Source organism: Musa acuminata, chromosome BXJ2-5 (genome assembly GCF_036884655.1).
Source record: "Musa acuminata AAA Group cultivar baxijiao chromosome BXJ2-5, Cavendish_Baxijiao_AAA, whole genome shotgun sequence".
Lineage (NCBI taxonomy): Eukaryota > Viridiplantae > Streptophyta > Magnoliopsida > Zingiberales > Musaceae > Musa > Musa acuminata.
In genome coordinates, this window is record NC_088342.1 from 5,431,566 (window position 1) to 5,450,251 (window position 18,686).

At 38.3% G+C, this 18,686-nt stretch overlaps 2 protein-coding genes across 2 annotated transcripts; both read left to right on the forward strand.

The window, feature by feature from the left end:
- The first annotated feature begins 41 nt into the window (after nucleotides 1–41).
- On the forward strand, nucleotides 42–1,573 carry LOC103984198 (expansin-A15). Its single transcript, XM_009401650.3, has 3 exons — nucleotides 42–261; nucleotides 351–663; nucleotides 779–1,573. Exons 1-3 carry the CDS (start codon nucleotides 135–137, stop codon nucleotides 1,080–1,082), a joined length of 744 nt encoding a protein of 247 aa, XP_009399925.1. The 5' UTR covers nucleotides 42–134; the 3' UTR covers nucleotides 1,083–1,573.
- A 10,242-nt stretch (nucleotides 1,574–11,815) lies between these two features.
- Nucleotides 11,816–17,612, forward strand: LOC103984199 (phospholipid-transporting ATPase 1). Its single transcript, XM_009401651.3, has 7 exons — nucleotides 11,816–13,533; nucleotides 13,625–13,934; nucleotides 14,479–15,175; nucleotides 15,270–15,393; nucleotides 15,511–15,730; nucleotides 16,444–16,902; nucleotides 17,168–17,612. Exons 1-7 carry the CDS (start codon nucleotides 11,976–11,978, stop codon nucleotides 17,379–17,381), a joined length of 3,582 nt encoding a protein of 1,193 aa, XP_009399926.2. The 5' UTR covers nucleotides 11,816–11,975; the 3' UTR covers nucleotides 17,382–17,612.
- Nucleotides 17,613–18,686: the final 1,074 nt, after the last annotated feature.

Below are 18,686 nucleotides of genomic sequence, written 5' to 3' on the forward strand. Positions count from 1 at the left end.
CTCCTTTCGATCCCCTCCACTTTGATCTATAAGTACGCAGGACCTTCCTCAGGCCTTCTTCACCGGGCTTCTTTTCCATTGCTTAACCTTTGTTGGTGTACTTAGGTTCCCACCCCTGCTCTCATCTCTCCACTATGGAGTTTCCTGGACTCTCCCTGTTTGCCCTTCTCATCATGTTCGGAGCTGCTCGTGGATACAGTGGCGGATGGTCTAGTGCACATGCTACCTTCTATGGAGGTAGTGATGCGTCTGGGACTATGGGTAGGCATGCGAACCACATCTGTCTTTTATCTTGTTTCATCATGCAAACCTGTGCTAATCTTTGTTCCGTTTGACCCAACGTATGGCAGGAGGAGCCTGTGGGTATGGGAACCTCTACAGCCAAGGTTATGGTACCGACACTGCGGCGCTGAGCACTGCTCTGTTCAACAATGGCCAGAGCTGTGGAGCTTGTTTTGAGATCATGTGCGGGAGTGACAATGGATGGTGTCTCCAGGGGTCGATCATTGTCACTGCGACCAACTTCTGCCCGCCCAACAACGCTCTCCCCAGCGACAATGGCGGATGGTGCAACCCTCCCCGGCAGCACTTCGATCTCTCTCAGCCGGTTTTCCAACGCATCGCGCAATACAAAGCAGGCATTGTTCCTGTTCAGTACAGAAGGTAAGAAAAGAGCAGCTACCGGTTACTGCAACTACTCTCTCTCTCTCTCTCTCTCCTCTGCTCAGAAACCTGAAAGGCTCTGAGTTCTGAAGCAAATCGAATGGCTTGAGTACAGAGTTCCTTGTGCGAAGAAGGGGGGCATCAGGTTCACGATCAACGGCCACTCCTACTTCAACTTGGTCCTGATCACCAACGTTGGTGGTGCTGGGGACGTGGTGGCGGTGTCCATCAAGGGGTCGAGGACCGGGTGGCAGCCGATGAGCCGCAACTGGGGACAAAACTGGCAGAGTAACAGCTGCCTGGACGGCCAGTCCCTCTCTTTCACGGTCACCACCAGCGACGGCCACAGCGTTACGTCGGCGAACGTCGCGCCACCCAACTGGAGCTTCGGCCAGACCTACTCCGGCGCCCAGTTTTGAGCTACTCCGGAGTGACAAAGACAGCAACAACACAGCTTCCTCTTAACTCCAGTAGTGGTCTAATTAAGCAAGTGTTAAGCATGCTGTGGAGCCATGGACGGGCTCTCTTTTGAAATGGCCCTCAGGATGTCCATGGTTTTACTGATCTGATGTCCTGTATTGTTCTTTCTTTCTTTCTTTCTTTTCCTTTTGTTTACAATCTCTTCCTGTCTACTATATGGCGGCAGAGGAGAGACAGCACCACAAGGGGTGGCTCGAAGTGGGGTCTTTCTAGGATTATTAGAGAAGAGAGACTGGGTTGATGCTGTGCTAGTCTTGCTTGATCGGTGGGAGTGGCTGAGGTGAACAACTGCAGGTTGGTCACCCGCCCATGAAGGTTTTTTCTTTCATGTCATCTCCATGGTTTTTAAGGGTGTCTGTAATCAGCATTGTTGCTGAAACATCATATGCAATATTGAAGTAGATATATATATATAGACATATTCCTATGATATAGTTGCTTGTTTTGGAAGATGAGCTGCATAGATTAACCCTATATAAGCCCTGCATTAGCCTATTTTGGACTTACAAAGATGGAGAACAGTTAAAAATCTCTTGCAGCTTCTCTTCTCCAACCTGACAAATTGGGAGACTCCTAACGAGATAGAGTTGGGCCATACTTCAACATTAGAAGGTGAAGGTGAATGAACCTTCTCAAATTATTTCAGATGTGTTTGCACTCATCAAGAATCACAATCCTCAATATAAAATTGCAGACTGTGGGATGTCAAGAAAGGTTACATGTACCAATACAATCACAACATAACACAATCTAGTTTGTTTTCGATGTCTTCTTTTGTTTGTATAAGCACAATTAGTGTTCTGGTGGTGTATAATTCAGAGTATGCAGGGTCTTAGTATCCTTAAATGGTGGTGGTGGTGAGTAGAAAAAAATTTAAAAACTATATTCAGATATTAGTAATCAAATAATGTATCAAAAAATAATAAGATTAATTTAATTTGATAAATTTTACCTATAAACATGAAGAAAATTAAAATTTTTAATATATGAGATCAACTACAAGATCGTAAGTTATCAACACATATTTTCCTATAGACATTTTCATATGAACCCTGAAAAATTTATATTTTTTTTCTCTCATGCTCTCTAAAGGCCTTAAAGAGTATCCATTCCGGATATCCTAGAGAGAAATTCAGGAGCACCAAAAATATTCTTAACTTCATGCTCTCTCCTTCCATCAAAACATAAAGATACATGAGATATTTATAAAGGAATCAAACTAGGATTTCTTCCTTTATGAGAGTTCTTTCTTGTACTAGGATTTCTTATCCCACTAAAATATCAAAATACTTATCTATTTCAATCATCTTTCCTTGGTGTGTATTTTATCTATTTTTATACCTTTTGAAGAGAAAATACTTTTGATTCATTATTCTTTTAATTTGCATCATTTTGTTGAATATTTGATCATACAATTTTTTCGGCTCTAATGAGAAAAAAATTAGATATAGAATCTTGAATCTATGGAAGTGACAAACACTAGAATTTTTTTTCTCTTTATGCGAATCAAATAATGTATACTTTAACATCAAATGTATTATAAATAATCTAATAATATAGTGAATCAGATTAGTGATATTATACTAAGTAAATCAAGAGATAAGATTTACGTGAAAAATCCTACGGCGTTAAGGAAAATAACCACGAGTAAATCAGATCAATCTTACGCTATAAAATGATGAGAGTACAATATTACTCTCTCTAAATTAATAACATATGACAACTAGATATTCAGATAACTTTCAAAAAAATAAAAATAAAAATAAATAGAAGAAGAAATCTTAAAGATCCACACTAATCAATTCAAAAAGCATAATATCTAGATCAACATATCAAAAAAAATTAATAATAATAATAATAATATTTTTTAAATCTAACTTATATAAAATTAGAGTTAAGATTTTTTTGATTAACCTCTATGCTTCCTACTCCTTTTAAGTCAAGACCACCCGATATCGTTAAGATCATCAAAACGAAGGAGAAAAGACACAATCTTCAATTTCAATCTCACCCATCATAACCCTCTTAACACTTCCAGAGATATTTCACAATCTTGGATGTGGGAAAAATTCAACATATAATAGCTGGTCTTAACAAAAAGTTGTAATTTTGGATGCTTGTTTCAAGCTACGATTTTTATTTATGTGCTTTTATAATTTCAATTATAGCAAGCTCTATTTCTACGATTAAAAATCATGATAATAGATGGCTCTATGTCATAGCATCGCATCTCTCTGGTCCTAATACTTGAGAAACGATATTTTCACTTAATGGAATATCAATTATTGTGAGTTGAGAATGTTGTGCCTTCGAATTCTTCATTTGTTACTATAATGAAAAAAATATATTCTTAATAAAAAAATAAGATTAAGAAAAAAATTAATAAGAACCATAATAATAATAATAATAAGATTTGAGTGATACAGACAATGACTCAGGCTCTTGCTTCATCATCATCTACTGGTATTTTATCATATTTTCTTTCATAACTAATAATATAAATGTCATCTCTAGCTAACTTTTTGTTGTCTTAGCTTTCTAACAAAACATGAAAGATAATATTGTTAATAAATATAAAAATACAACAAATGTTTATTTATGAAAATTTTGCTGGAGTAATGAGTTGAGATGAAGAGTTTGCATACCATGTGCTGACCCCTTCAATCATTGATGTCAACACACTAACACAAAGTGCCTCAATATCTATGAAGATTAATGCTTAGACTAATATTTCAGATTAGGATTCTGCAGGAGTTAAATCATTGATCAAAAGGTGTGCTTTCCAACAGGACATACAACCTCACCATGCTCACATGATAAGAGATATGCGAGGTTATTTTAATTGAGTTTTGAAGAGTGCACTCATGATGGTCATACACCACATTTCACTCTTTTTAGTTGGCATGTGTTCATTAATTAAGATTAAGAGCATAATTGAATTGAAATGGTTGATTAGTTTAAGGTGTTGGGTGCTTTTAACCGGGAGAACATAAATTAAGCTACAAAAGCTCCTGTTGGCAAAAAAATCTTATAATTGGAAGTCATATTCTTCTTCCTCCACAAACTCTTTTCACTGACAGAGGTTTCCAACTGTACTTGCTTATAGTACAGAAACCTAAAGTAATCTTGCAGTGAAAGCCTATCTATATATGTGGAAGGAACTGCAGATTTCATTTGGGAAGGGACGAAAAAGAGGAAGACACAATTAGCATGCTTTCCATCAGTATAAGCGGATCACTGAAAGCCTAAAAGAGAGGAAATAAATAGGAGATCAACAGCAGATCAAATAAATATGCGAGATGGATGGTTAGATCCATGAAATGGTAAGTTACTCAGGAGATGAACAGCAGTGGACGGAGAATTGGGAGACATACATGATGATTGTGATTGATGAGGTGGTGCTTATAACTCTAATATGATGTCTGTGATCCTTGTTTGGTAGCAGTTGTTTTCCACAGCACATATCCTTAATCTTTTCTGAGGAAACACAGTGGATATCCTTGTTTTGTTTTGTTTCCCACTGCCACGGATCGAATGGTAATACTCTCTCTCTCTCTCTCTCTCTCTCTCTATGCATTCAATTAAAATCCCTTCCCCACCTCCACTTGTTGTTGAACGAGAGAGAGAGAGATTACACACATTCATTCAATCAATTATCACGCTTCCACCTCTCAAACGCAAGAATGAAGTAAAAAAATATTTTATGTTTTACTTAAATTTTTTTGATGTTTTATAATTGTTTATATAATCTATCATATATTACATTCATTATATTTAATATGAATATCTTTTTTAAAAGATTTTTTTTTAAAAAATTAATAGTCAATTTCTTCGTACCTTTAATGTGTTTCAACTCTTGATACAATGAATTTTTTTTTGACAAATTTAATTCCAATATTCTTCCCCCTTAAACGTGTTTCATCTCACATAACCTCTAATGGATTTGGGTAGTGATAGAAGCTCGAAACAACTTGTTAGGTGAAGAAGCCGAAAGCTTTGGAGATTGCTTCGAGTTCACAGTTTGTCAATAGAAATGGGCAATGTTAGGAGGTGAGAACAGTCTGATAGTTTGAGAACATACAATTGCTGCAGCCTACCAACAGTTTTGGGCAGTACCTCAATGGAAGAATTGGAATGGTTTTGTATCTGCAGGCTTAGATGTTCGCTCGTGAATTCAGGTTGTGTTGGCAGTGGTCGGGAGACATGAAGCATCAAGGCACCGCAATTTCTCCCACAACATCATCAAGAACAACCCTCTCAGATCATTGTAGACTTATTTAGCACAGAGACATCTTCTTCACTGATTCTAAAATGCTGCTACCATTGCCTTTTCTCAGTATCTCTCGTGAATCTTTGATTCATCTATCTTCGACATTGTCTTTCGATCATTAATGATTTGTCAAGTGTAGTCCACTCCTTCAAATATAATCTATTCTTCTTCTCTACCATCTCTTCAAATAGAATATGTTATTGTTAAGTAAAAAAAATTAATGTTAGGATTGAAATCAAATAATAATATATTAGATTTAGGATATATATTTTTGATATCATCCAATGAAAATTCTATTATATGAGGGGTACTATCATTGAATTATGTAAAGAGAACTAAACTTAAGTTTTCTTGTCTTTAATTTTTTTTATAAAACTACTATAAACGATAAATTAGGAATAAATGAAAAATAAAAGAAGATTTATAATATTTCATTAATTGGTTCATATGATTAAGGGAAGATAAAAAAAATTATAATTTTAAAGTCTAAGATAAATAATTTAAAAAAGTTCATTTGATAATCGTTTAAGGAATCTTATCATATACTTTGATAACTAACTATAATCAAAATTAAATCAGAATCATATAATTTAATATTATTGTTGGTGAACTGATGTGCCGTGGTTGATGAGTTAGTACGGCCTAGTCCACGGGTCGATGTCGGGAGTCTTCGGTCGGCTGAGCTGGATGTCAAGATCAGTCGGGTCCTCACGACGGGGTGTTGATCAGCGTCTCTCGATCCGATCGTCGATTGATAGCTCGCTGTGGGGACGTCGATCGATGACTTATAAGGTTGGGATGCTCATGGTTTGAGGGTGGCTGCTTTCCTGCAAGAATGACCTTTGTTAGGTGATTACCGACTTTGGCCTCTCCAACGAGCAAGTCAGTGGTCGTTTTGTATTTTTTATCCTCTCTCCTTGACCGGATATCGGTTAGAGGCATTTATAATACTGTACGAGGGTCGGTCGTACATGGGTTTGGCGTGGCGACCAATCCTCGAGGGATGAGACGGTACCTTTGCGTGACCGTCGTCCCGGGACGCGCGAAATGGCGCCAGACGATGTCGTCCTAAGCTTCTGGGACGGGACATACCGAACAACGTCTTTGTACGAATTCTGACTTGGCGTGTCGGGGTGCTTCCCTTGCTGACTCGACTGTAGCGCAACGTGGAATCGATTATGATGTGTCTTGGACCCAAAATATACCTTATCAATTATAATATCAAAGAGGATTGGGGAGGGACAAGAAACGGCTGTGACGCCTCAAGTAAATCGTTCATCATCCTATAAGATTGTGCTTGAGATCGTCCGACTAAAGGCTCTTGCGAAGAGCTGCATCCTTGACAGATCGCTTCTCGGCATCCTGTACGCAGCACAGCTTGGATCGACGATACGGGTGCGAGCATCAGCGATTGCCATGGGGAGAGAAGAGGACCGAGGTCGAATGGATCGTAGTGCTTCAGGAAGAAATGGCCCAATTGCTAAGAACACTTCCTCTGAGCCTTGGTGTATCTTAGTAGCCTCCATGTTTCTTTCCGGCTGGCACTGGTTAAATCCATTATTGCCACCGACTGTTCCTTTGACTGACATTTTCTAGGGGAAGTCGTGATCGGCATCGTTGCCTCTGTGTTGGCATTCATGGATTTGATTCATTTGAAGTCAGATCACCGGCATGCTATTGTTGACTTGTTTACAGTGCCATCTCCAGCAGTAGCGGGGATTTTTAAAGCACTTACTTCCATTATTGCTACCGACGAGTACGATATTTTTTTTTGTTGGCTATTAATTGCATTCGTTATTGCTACTGAATTGTATAAATTTTTGGATGATTTTTCTAAAAATATTTATTTTTAATTATACTTTTTCTCTCAAAAGGTGTTGATGTTTTGAATCTCAGATTTTGATGATGAAATCAATTGATAAGTGTTTATGATTTAATCTGTATTTTGAGTAGGAAAAATAATTAAAGAACCAATAATCATGTTGGGCCAAAGGAATTAAAGCCCCAATGATTTTTTTAATCAATTTTGAAAACATTATATGAATCAAATGGCTCATTTATAGTATTCTTTAATAATATTAAATTATTTTTTATTGAAGTGCCAAAAATATTACAAGACTATTAAGAAAACATGGAAAGCGATATCTTTTTTCTATCTCTTTGATTGTTTTTGTTTGTAAACTATTATGATACTAAATTCTTAACCTTCAAATTGATATAATTGAGGTTGTAAGTTAATTTGTATTATTTATCTAGATTTTATGGTATTTTTTTTGTGATGACTAAAATCCTATAACAAATCAAAATTTGATTTTACTGGAATGATAAGAGATATTTTTGGTAACATCGTGAAGCAATCCATTTTTTATTGTTCTTGTTTTGAATAATATCAAAAATATCCTTACAAGCTCTTATGATTTTTTTCATTAATTTTAAAAAATATTATAGAGATTAACCGTAAGGTGTACTATAATATAGTAAAACTATTAAAACAACATGACAAGCGGTATCTTTTTTTGTGTCTCTTTCATTGTTTTTTGCTTGTAGATCGTTATGATATTAAATTTTTAATCTTCAAATGGTTATAATTGAGATTATAAATTAATTTATATTATTTACTGTATTTTTAAGTATATTTTTATGCAAGCATAAAAAATTATAATATATTATTATTATAGAAAAAAATTTAATACTAGGATTCCAAATAATAATATATTATATTTACTATACTTATCTTTCGATATCATCCAGAAAAATTCTTATATGATATATAGGATAATCTGATATAAAAATCTAGTAACGTCCATATACAATAGGAACTAGTATCATATTTTCCTCTCTTCCTTTCTATTTTTTAGGATTACTATATTTTTGGTATTATTCAAAACAGAGATATCATTTGAGGAAAAATAAATAAATAATATGATATGAACAATTTTTATCCTACGCCAACTCATTTGCCATCGAAGTCGACATCTAAGTAGGGCTCCAAGTCACTAGTCCCAAAATGACGTCGCAATGTGTCCCGATGTACCCGTTGGTAATAATTTCCCCACATTATTAAGATCAGAAATTGATTAGGCGGTTCACCTAATCTTATCCTAGGCCAACCAGAAGATCCAAGGATCAGGTATAAAAAAGAACCCATCAACTTACAATGAGGGGGGACTCTTTATACACTAACTCAATCATATAGCTTACATTATTATCTTCTCCCCTTAGCTGAGCCGACTTAAGCATCGGAGGGGCTACGCTGGGCAAACTCTGGCGTCAACCTGTAATACAAGATAATTGATGGTCAGGAGGTGACCTCGCTATCATGGCACAGCCACAAGACAACCCTTCACCTAAGGATGTCTAGTCGATCCAATCCTAGGGAGGAATCTTACAACTAGGAAGACCTTAGACCGCCTACCCAGTCCTCCCGAATTGGGTTTTTGTCAATAAAATAACTTTTGATCGGATAGCCAACACGATCTCATCCCATCAAGTCTCCCACGTCAGTCAAGAAAATGCACATGGGTGAGCCTGCATCTTCGGTAGTAGACTAATCGTGTTGACCTATCAATCGACGGTATCCATGACACCATCAAAATATATTTTGAAAAAAAAAAATAAAAACAAAAGCTTTCTCACGTAATCGTCCTAAATTTTGAGGCAGTTGGCGAAGAGAATCGAAAGGACTCGATTAGAAATCGAGAACACGGAGCCAATCCCTCATGGAGAAATGTGAAGGAACCGAAGTAGGACAGGGAGGAAAACACGGCGATGCTACCATGTGGAAGCATATAGTAATTGGGTGGGAACGATGCAAACAATAATTGTCTTTTGATGGAAGATGTCGCTAGTGATTGTCGCAAAAGCCATCGCCTCCTCTCATGACAGTGATCTATACTTTATTGCTTCAGATTCAGATTGGATCTAATAAATCAGAGGTAATTAATTGGGAGAATAAGATAGGAATGACGAAAGCTAAGCAATAGAGGAAATGGTGTCTTAGCACTCACATGTCATGTAGTCTTGTTGTGTTGTATATTACTGATTTGTGTGGGTTCCATATGCTGTGCATCGTTTCCTACGCCAATTCGTTTGGGTTTCTATCGAGCTTTTCTATGAGTTGCATATGTTCCATTTTATGGGCATTATTGGTTGAGTTCTAATTGATGCGCGAGTGCTTCACTATAATGAGGTGGAATTTAATGATTTTGACCCCTTTTTATAGCTTAAGATAAAAATAAAAGGACTTCTATGAATGATCATTGAAGTACACTTATTTTGGCTTCATGAAACTCTCTACTAAATTTTTTTTTTTTGATAATTTATTCATGAAAGAGTATTCAAGATATCCAAATAGGACGACGTGAATGATAATTATTATGACTAAGAAACTTAATATATCTCTAACCCCTCGATTTTAGAATCAATAATTATGATTATAGTTTCATAACTAGAATCGAAGAGGTTTCGATTCTAGTTATGTGGAACTAATGGTTCTAATTTCCAATCAAAATTATCTTTTTAAAATTTTTAAATCTTTATTTAAGAAAAAATTATAGTAGTAAAACAATCATAATTTTATTTTATAATGTCCATCAAAGTAAATGTATTTTTATACACAACAATATAAATAAAGTAATCCCTTATAATTTACATCAATCACTACCAATGCTAGATGTCCTGATTATTCCTTTAGTTGGCATATCAAACAAGTATTTATGCCTTTACAATAATCTATTGGCTTCTTTGTTTTGCTTTGGTCAAATCATCAATATATATATGAATCTTAACTAATTCCATAGTGTTGAAAGTTCATTCCATAACTACTGTTAGTATCGAAGTTATTAAATTTTATTTAATAATAATTGATAAAATTAGAAAGTTATTAAATAACGTTTTGGCTAAAGAAATATAAATTGTAGAATGACAGTGCAGCCAAACTCGGTTACATAAATACCAAACTCAGAGTTGGAGCCTATTGAACCCCTAAGTTTCTTTTGTTATTGTCCTCTCTATTATTTCTATTATGTTCACTAATTTGATCCATAAAGTGATAAAATTGGGTTAGTTATAAGTCACATTGGTCGTATAAGTCAATGATCATTTTGTTTTTAACTTCCTTTGTTTTTATTAATATCCAAATTTAAATGTAAACAATCATAATAAGGATCCAAATAATCATACAAACCATAAAAAATAGAACTCAATATTAAGAAAATAATTAATTAATTTAGTGTTCAATAATAATAATAATAATAATAATAATAATAATAATAATAATAATAATAATAATAATAATAATAATAATAATAATAATAAGATGTAACATTAGACAAAGTATGAGAAGTATCATTAAAACTTTCAAAATACCTAATTTTTTTATAAATATTTCAATATTATGGATATAAATTTATTTTCCCTACATTATTGATAATAAAATTAGATATTTATTATTTATATTCAAAATTCTAATCAAGGAATCCATTTAGAAATATTATTTAAAAATCTTAGGATCTTTTGTCATTCATTTTATAAAATTTTACTCACTTTTTCAAAACTTGTGATTTTGCCATCGAGCAAAAATTTACAAATCAAATATCTTTACAAAATTTATTCTTCTTAAAATTATCCCTCGATTTGATTCAGAATTATCAAATTATTAATCTAATTCGAATCGAATCAAAGTCAACTCTAACGATGAATGACAATCGATAAACAAAAAAAAAAATGAAAAAATAAAAAAAAAATTTCAAATGTCAAACGTGAGACATCGACTATCGAGAAGAATTATGAATTTAGTTAAGTTCATCATAAAAAAAAATCGAGTTAAACATGAGTCGAGTCAACCCGAGCTACCGGTCTAATGCTGGCTCATAGAATAACGAAAAAGACAATGTAAGAAAGAGAGAAGAAACCCTTCGGTCGTCCGCCGATCTCCTCCGAATAGGATTTGCAGGTAATAACCCCCTCAAATCGAGAAGGGACAGCCTCAGCGGTCTTCATCCCTAAATAAAAATGACCTTCCTGGAACCACAGCCTCCATGCATTCCATCAATTACGTGTCACAATTATATACGTGTGCATTCCCTTGTGACTGATCATATCGTAAAGATATTATTGTTGCATATTATTGATGCGCTTGTGACCATATTATAAAGATATTGTGTGTGTGTGAGAGAGAGAGAGAGAGAGAGAGAGAGAGAGGGAGGGAGTTTTATGGAAAGGGTGCGATGGTGATTTGAATATCGTAGTAATATGTGAGTGAGAAGGGTAGATACGTAAAAAGGCTCCTCCCGGTGCCAGAAAAGGAAAACCGTTTTTCCAAGTCAGCCGATGCCCATTGACCTTCTCCCCTGCCTCTTCCCTTGCTTCCATCCACCCACCCACCCACCCAAATCAAGTCCCCCTCCCTCTCCCCCTCCCCCTTCTCCCTCCTTCCGGAGGTGATCGACAAATCATACTCGCCCAAAATGGTAGCCATGGCTTCAATTCCCCTCTGAGAAAAAAAGGAGAAGAGAGGAGAGGAGAGGAGAGGAGAGGAGGGAAGAGGAGAAAGAAGGCGACGATGGCTCGTCAAGGGCCGACCACGTTGGAAGACGAGGAGTCATGCCCTCCTCCCCCTCCTCCTCCCTCTTCCCACCTCCCCAAGCCCATCTCCGAGCCCCCGCTCCGCCTGGACTCCTTCCCTCCCCCCGCCTCCTCCCGGTCACAGTCCTCCCTCGAGAACACCGTCCCCTTCCCCCTCCCCCCGCGGATCCGCCACGGATCATGCGCCGAGTCGGAGCGTTTCGCGACCTCGCAGCGGGAGCTCACGGATGCCGACTCCCGGATGGTCCTCGTGGGCGACCCCGACCGCACCGACCCTCGCCTGGAGCTCTCCGGCAACGCGATCCGCACCGCCAAGTATTCCCCCCTTACCTTCCTCCCCCGCAACCTCTTCGAGCAGTTCCACCGCCTCGCCTACGTATACTTCCTCGTTATCGCCGTCCTCAACCAGCTGCCCCAGCTCGCCGTCTTCGGCCGTGGCGCCTCCGTCCTCCCCCTCGCCTTCGTCCTCCTCGTCACCGCCGTCAAGGACGCCTACGAGGACTGGCGCCGCCACCGCGCCGACCGCATCGAGAACAACCGCGCCGCCTCCGTCCTCGACCTCCCAACTGGCCGGTTCCGGCCCAAGCGGTGGAAGGACGTCCGCGTGGGCGAGGTCCTCAAGGTGCTTGCCGACGATACAATCCCCTGCGACATGGTCCTACTTGCCACCGGCGACCCCACCGGCGTCGCCTACGTGCAGACCATCAACCTCGACGGCGAGTCCAACCTCAAGACCCGCTACGCCAAGCAGGAGACCATGTCCCGCGCCCCCGACGCCCACCCGTTCGTCGCAGCCAACTTCATCCGCTGCGAGCGGCCCAACCGCAACATCTACGGTTTCCTCGGCAACATGGAGGTCGACGGGAAACGGGTCTCGCTCGGTCCTTCCAACATCATCCTCCGTGGCTGCGAGCTCAAGAACACCGCATGGGCCATCGGCGTCGTGGTGTACGCCGGGTGCGACACCAAGGTCATGCTCAATAGTTCCGGTGCGCCCTCGAAGCGGAGCCGCTTGGAGACCCACATGAACAGGGAAACGCTGCTGCTCTCCGCGCTTCTGATCGTGCTGTGTTCCGTGGTGTCCGTTTGTAATGGGCTTTGGTTGGGAGACCACAGGGGTGATTTGGAGCTCTCGCAATTCTTTCGGAAGAAGGATTACTCTGACGGTGACGAGAAGAACTACAACTACTACGGGATCGGGATGCAGGTGTTCTTTACTTTCCTTATGTCAGTGATCGTGTTCCAGATTATGATTCCCATTTCGCTCTATATCTCGATGGAGATGGTCAGGCTTGGGCAGGCCTATTTCATGAGTGGGGATACCAATTTATATGATGAGAGCTCGAACTCGAGGTTTCAGTGCCGGGCTCTGAATATAAACGAGGACCTTGGGCAGATAAAGTATGTGTTTTCGGACAAGACAGGGACTTTAACAGAGAACAAGATGGAGTTTCTGTGTGCAAGCATTGGAGGGATAGATTATAGTGGTGGCATTGCTCCTCCGCAGGGCAATGACAAAGTTCATCCTGTCTTAGGTACCATGGCCTTTTTTTTATGACTTGTTAATCACTTGGTTGGTGCTTTTTGCTTAATAGGATACCATCTTTTGTTGATCTGTTTTGCTAGACGTTGATGACCAGTGTTGGAAGCCAAAAATGTTGGTTAAAACAGACCCCGAGCTAGTCGATCTACTGAGAAGTAAAGGTGACACCGAGCAAGGAAAACGAGCTCATGAATTCTTTCTGGCTTTGGCATGCTGCAATACTATTGTTCCTCTGGTTGTGGAGACTTCCGATCCTAAACAGATGCTCATAGATTATCAGGGTGAGTCTCCTGATGAGCAGGCGCTTGTTTATGCAGCTGCTTCCTATGGTTTTTTGCTTATTGAGCGCACGTCTGGACACATAGTCATTGATGTACTTGGGCATAGACAAAGGTATTCTTCTGCTGTCTGTTTGCAAATTTGAATTTTCTTTGCTTGTAGAGTCATTGCTATGATTCAGTGCGATAAAAAATGTTCATGTGATTCATTATCACTAACTTCATAGGTTGTTCTGGTGGTTTAAGTTTTTTGATCTAGGCCAACATCCATCTTCTTTACTTAATATGGTTCCTTTGTTCATTTAGTTCAGAACCTTTAACTCAGAAACTCTGGAGTCTCTCTCATCTTTTTGGCCGAAATACTTAAAAGTATCTTCTAAATTTTAAGTCCTAACAACTTAACATTTTTCTAAGTTAATCAATGCCCGGAAAAGGACTGCTAAATGTCACTTCTACTCATCATAGTCTTTAAACCAATATGAGGAACTCTTTTGAAAATTATGGAAAGTTAGAAAACATAGACTTAAATTGACTTGATCAGTTCCAGAGTGATTAAATCGAAACCCAGTGTTGCATTAAATTTTATGCAGTCTAGCAACCTGTCGAATACCAGGAACTCATCGTTTTTTGTTTCTTTGTCTGTAATAATTGAATTGCAGATTTGATGTTTTGGGTCTTCATGAATTTGATAGTGACCGGAAGAGGATGTCAGTTATAATTGGTTGTCCTGATAAGACGGTAAAACTATTTGTGAAAGGTGCGGACAATTCAATGTTGGGGGTCATACAAAAAGGCATTGATTTGGATATTATTTGTGCAACTGAGACAAATCTTCGGGCCTATTCATCTTTGGGCCTGAGGACACTGGTCATCGGCATCCGTGATTTAAGTATAAATGAATTTGAGGAGTGGCAGTCTGCCTATGAGAATGCAAGTACAGCTTTGATCAGCAGGGGAAGGTTTCTACGAGCAGTTGCATCTCATGTTGAAAGAGATCTCCAAATATTGGGAGCCTCTGGGATTGAAGATAAGCTACAAAAAGGTGTACCGGAAGCCATAGAATCCATGAGGCAAGCTGGCATCAAGGTTTGGGTTTTGACAGGAGATAAGCAAGAAACTGCCATTTCCATTGGCTTTTCTTGTAAGCTTCTGACGAGTGAAATGACTCAGATTGTGATAAACAGCAAGTCCAGAGAATCCTGTAAAAAGAGCCTACAAGATGCAGTTGCCATGTCCAGCAAACTTGCAGCCCCTGGAAATGTGTTGACGGGTGCAGGATCTGCTAGGAGTCTTCTGGCTTTGATCATTGATGGTACCAGCCTCGTCTATGTTCTGGAGACAGAATTGGAAGAAGAGGTCCTGCACAGATCTATTTAACACTTTAAACAAGTTCTTTAAGGCCTTGTTTTAGGATTCATGTTTATTTTACTTCTTGTTCTTAATGGTGCAGCTGTTTAAAGTGGCCACTGTCTGTGATGTTGTCTTGTGCTGCCGTGTGGCACCATTGCAAAAGGCTGGAATAGTTGCTCTTATCAAGAACCGAACAGATGATATGACCCTTGCAATCGGAGATGGTAAGTTTCTTATCTGAATACTTACATTTTAAAACCCATATAAGGTTGCTAATCTTCAGGAACCTTTAGGAAATAAATTCCTTATTGTGGATTAAATATACTAGTATGTAATATCAGGTGCAAATGATGTCTCAATGATCCAAATGGCTGATGTTGGGATTGGCTTAAGCGGCCAGGAGGGAAGGCAAGCTGTTATGGCCTCAGATTTTGCCATGGGACAGTTCAGATTCCTAGTGCCCCTTTTGTTGGTCCATGGACATTGGAATTACCAGAGGATGGCCTACATGATCCTGTACAACTTCTACAGAAATTCCGTGTTTGTCTTCGTTCTATTTTGGTGAGCATTATCATGTACACTTGATGGAGCTCATTAGTATATTTTCTTTTCATATATTTAAGAAGTTTTTGCACATGTAGGTTTATTAACAGAATGAGAGCAAAAACTATTAAATCTGATGCTTCAATTGTAGGTTGGAACTCATATGCTACATCAGCTGAATTCGCAAGTCTTAAAGTAATTTCATTTAATGTAGATAGTGGTGTATGTATATGATTTGGTTCAATATCTTTCAATTCTGTATCTTGAAATGTATTATTAAAGCATTTGGAAAAGCCATTCTTTTAGTAGTCGACATTGCCATGAATGTTCTGTTCGGCACTGAATATCACCAAATATATCACTATCATAAATGCAGTAAGATTGACAGGACAGAGGAATGCTGAAAATAGTATATATATCATGGACTTGCAAAGTTAACCAACTGCTAACTGCTAAGGAATGCTAAAAAGGTGCAAAGTTAAACAACTTCCATGCTTTGACTTTTTTGGTTTAGTGGATTCTGTATGTGCATGTGTATAAAGACATCTATATACATGTGTATGATAATTACACATATACTATTCATAAGTTAATTTGGTCATGTTTTGATCAGAAAATTTGGAACATTTGTTGCATTGCCAGCAAAGTAGCAGAGTGCAGCAGATTCATTTTTCCCTCCCTCTTCTTTGTCTTCGAGTTAATATGCCTAACCAATAGTTTTTGTACTACAGGTATGTGCTATATACTGCTTACACCTTGACAACTTCGATAACTGAATGGAGTAGTGTTTTATATTCTGTGGTCTACACCGCTCTGCCAACCATCATTGTTGGAGTCCTTGACAAGGATCTTAGCAGGAAGACACTGATAAAGTACCCCCAGCTCTATATGGCAGGGCAGAGGGACGAAAGATACAACCTGAAGTTGTTTATCCTCACTGTCATGGATACCGTTTGGCAAAGTGCTGCCATATTCTTTATCCCTTATGCTGCATACAGACATAGTACCATTGATGGATCCTGCCTAGGAGACTTGTGGACACTTGCTGTGGTAATTCTAGTAAACATTCACTTAGCTATGGATGTGTACCGGTGGAACTGGCTCACACATGCATCTATATGGGGCTGCATTGTTGCAACATTTATATGCGTCATCATCATAGATTCCATATGGATGCTACCGGGTTACTGGTATGTTCTCCATTAATCTTTCAATCTTATGTTGCATAATTTTATATTTTGTAGGATTGCATATGGTATGGTAAATTCTGGTCTCAATCGAGACGCTGTTGGGATCTCTATAATGACTGCATTCTTGAAACAAGAAACACACGTCATAATGCCATAACAAACTCAATGTTGCAGAAAGAAAGACACCATAGGATGCATTTTTATATTCAATGTTGAAACTTTTCAAGGTTTGCTTGTATGAGTTCTGATGCCTCAATCATTTCAGGGCCATCTTTCACATAATGGGGACTGGATTATTTTGGCTGTGCTTACTCGGCATCATAGTAGCAGGGATGGTTCCACGTTTTACAGCCAAGGCACTGACCGAGTATTTCATGCCTGGTGATATTCAAATTGCTCGAGAACTAGAGAAGTTTCAAGATGTAAACGCTGCCACAACATCAGAAATTTCAATGAGTACGTTGTCACAACAACCATAATGACAGTTACTGAAAATTTTGCCTACCCTCTTTTTCCCTTTCTTTTTTTCTTTATTTTTGTTGTGTATATTACTCTATTCTTTCAGCTGAGAATCGGACTTTTTTACCGATAGCTGACTCGTCACCTATCTGGAGGGACAGTTTAGCAATCCCTCTGTTGTGTGTATTTGTTTAATTAATACCTTCCTTTTTCAAACTAAACCAAATATAGCATCGTTCTCGATAAGGTAACCAACTTGACGTCATAAGAGAAAGGATTATTGCGGAGTTGCTTCAGTAGCATTTTTTGTATGAAGTAGAGACTGAGCTTTTTCTCTACCCTTCTCTGGTTGATTCTTGGTTCATCTTCGGCACGCTGGACATCCATAAAGCAGAGACTATGAGCTTATGTTGTTGTGGAGAACTGAAGTATCCTTTGTTTGTGCCATTTAGCTCATCTTCACTGTACTGCAGAGGGTGTGGATTTGGACTACACAATCCGTTGATCATGTAGATAATTTGTGATGTGCAGCTCCCATTTCTTGATGATAGAAACTGCCATAGAAGATTATGTCCAATCAATGCTTCATTTGTCGCAAGCTGACGGCGTCATTGTCTTGGCATGTTACGGTCTTAACCATGTAGGACTGATATGGTTTGAATGGATGCTATACTTAAGTCTTGAATGTCTGATATCATCAATTGCAGGAATTTTGGGTAATTACTGATGCCTATTGTCCAAAGCATCTAATATCCTTCCTACCCTACTAAATTTCTTTCTTAAAAATTTCAACAAATGATACTTTAAATATTATTGAATTATCATGTATACTCTTGAGATAATAATATTTAATCCAAAGCATTCAATATCGTAGTTGAGACGTCGAACAGTAGTTACGAGAACCCAATGGGACATTTAAGCCTATGTTAACGATTTAGTAATTCCATATTTTGCTTTTAAAGACGTGGATGCTCTTAAAGTATTTCCATTATTTTAAGAATGGAGTAGATCGAAATCCAATTTTTGATTTTTTTTCTATTTTATTCTCATCGACCGACGATCCAAATTTTATAACTACGAATAAAATGAATGAAAATTAGATAAATGATACACCATCACCTTATGAATGTGATACTATGTGTTGTTGTCTTGATGCGATTGACCGTGGAGTCGTTGCGGCTTGGTTTGGTCCCAAAAGCGTAAGCTTGTCCAAGAGACCCACGAGAGGTCATGAGAGAAGACTAGAGCGAGAAGCGGATTCGATCGACACGATCCCAAGGTGTTGCTTATTCATCAGACAGATTTAGTATTGTCTCAAGGTGTAC

Bases quoted from the DNA above. Each gene is read 5' to 3' on its own strand.
- LOC103984198 (XM_009401650.3), top strand. From the start codon at position 135: ATGGAGTTTCCTGGACTCTCCCTGTTTGCCCTTCTCATCATGTTCGGA. The intron at 262-350 runs GTAGGCATGCGA...AACGTATGGCAG, and splicing joins TGATGCGTCTGGGACTATGG to GAGGAGCCTGTGGGTATGGG. The intron at 664-778 runs GTAAGAAAAGAG...GCTTGAGTACAG, and splicing joins GTTCCTGTTCAGTACAGAAG to AGTTCCTTGTGCGAAGAAGG.
- LOC103984199 (XM_009401651.3), top strand. From the start codon at position 11,976: ATGGCTCGTCAAGGGCCGACCACGTTGGAAGACGAGGAGTCATGCCCT. The intron at 13,935-14,478 runs GTATTCTTCTGC...ATTGAATTGCAG, and splicing joins GTACTTGGGCATAGACAAAG to ATTTGATGTTTTGGGTCTTC. The intron at 15,176-15,269 runs GTCCTGCACAGA...TTAATGGTGCAG, and splicing joins AGACAGAATTGGAAGAAGAG to CTGTTTAAAGTGGCCACTGT.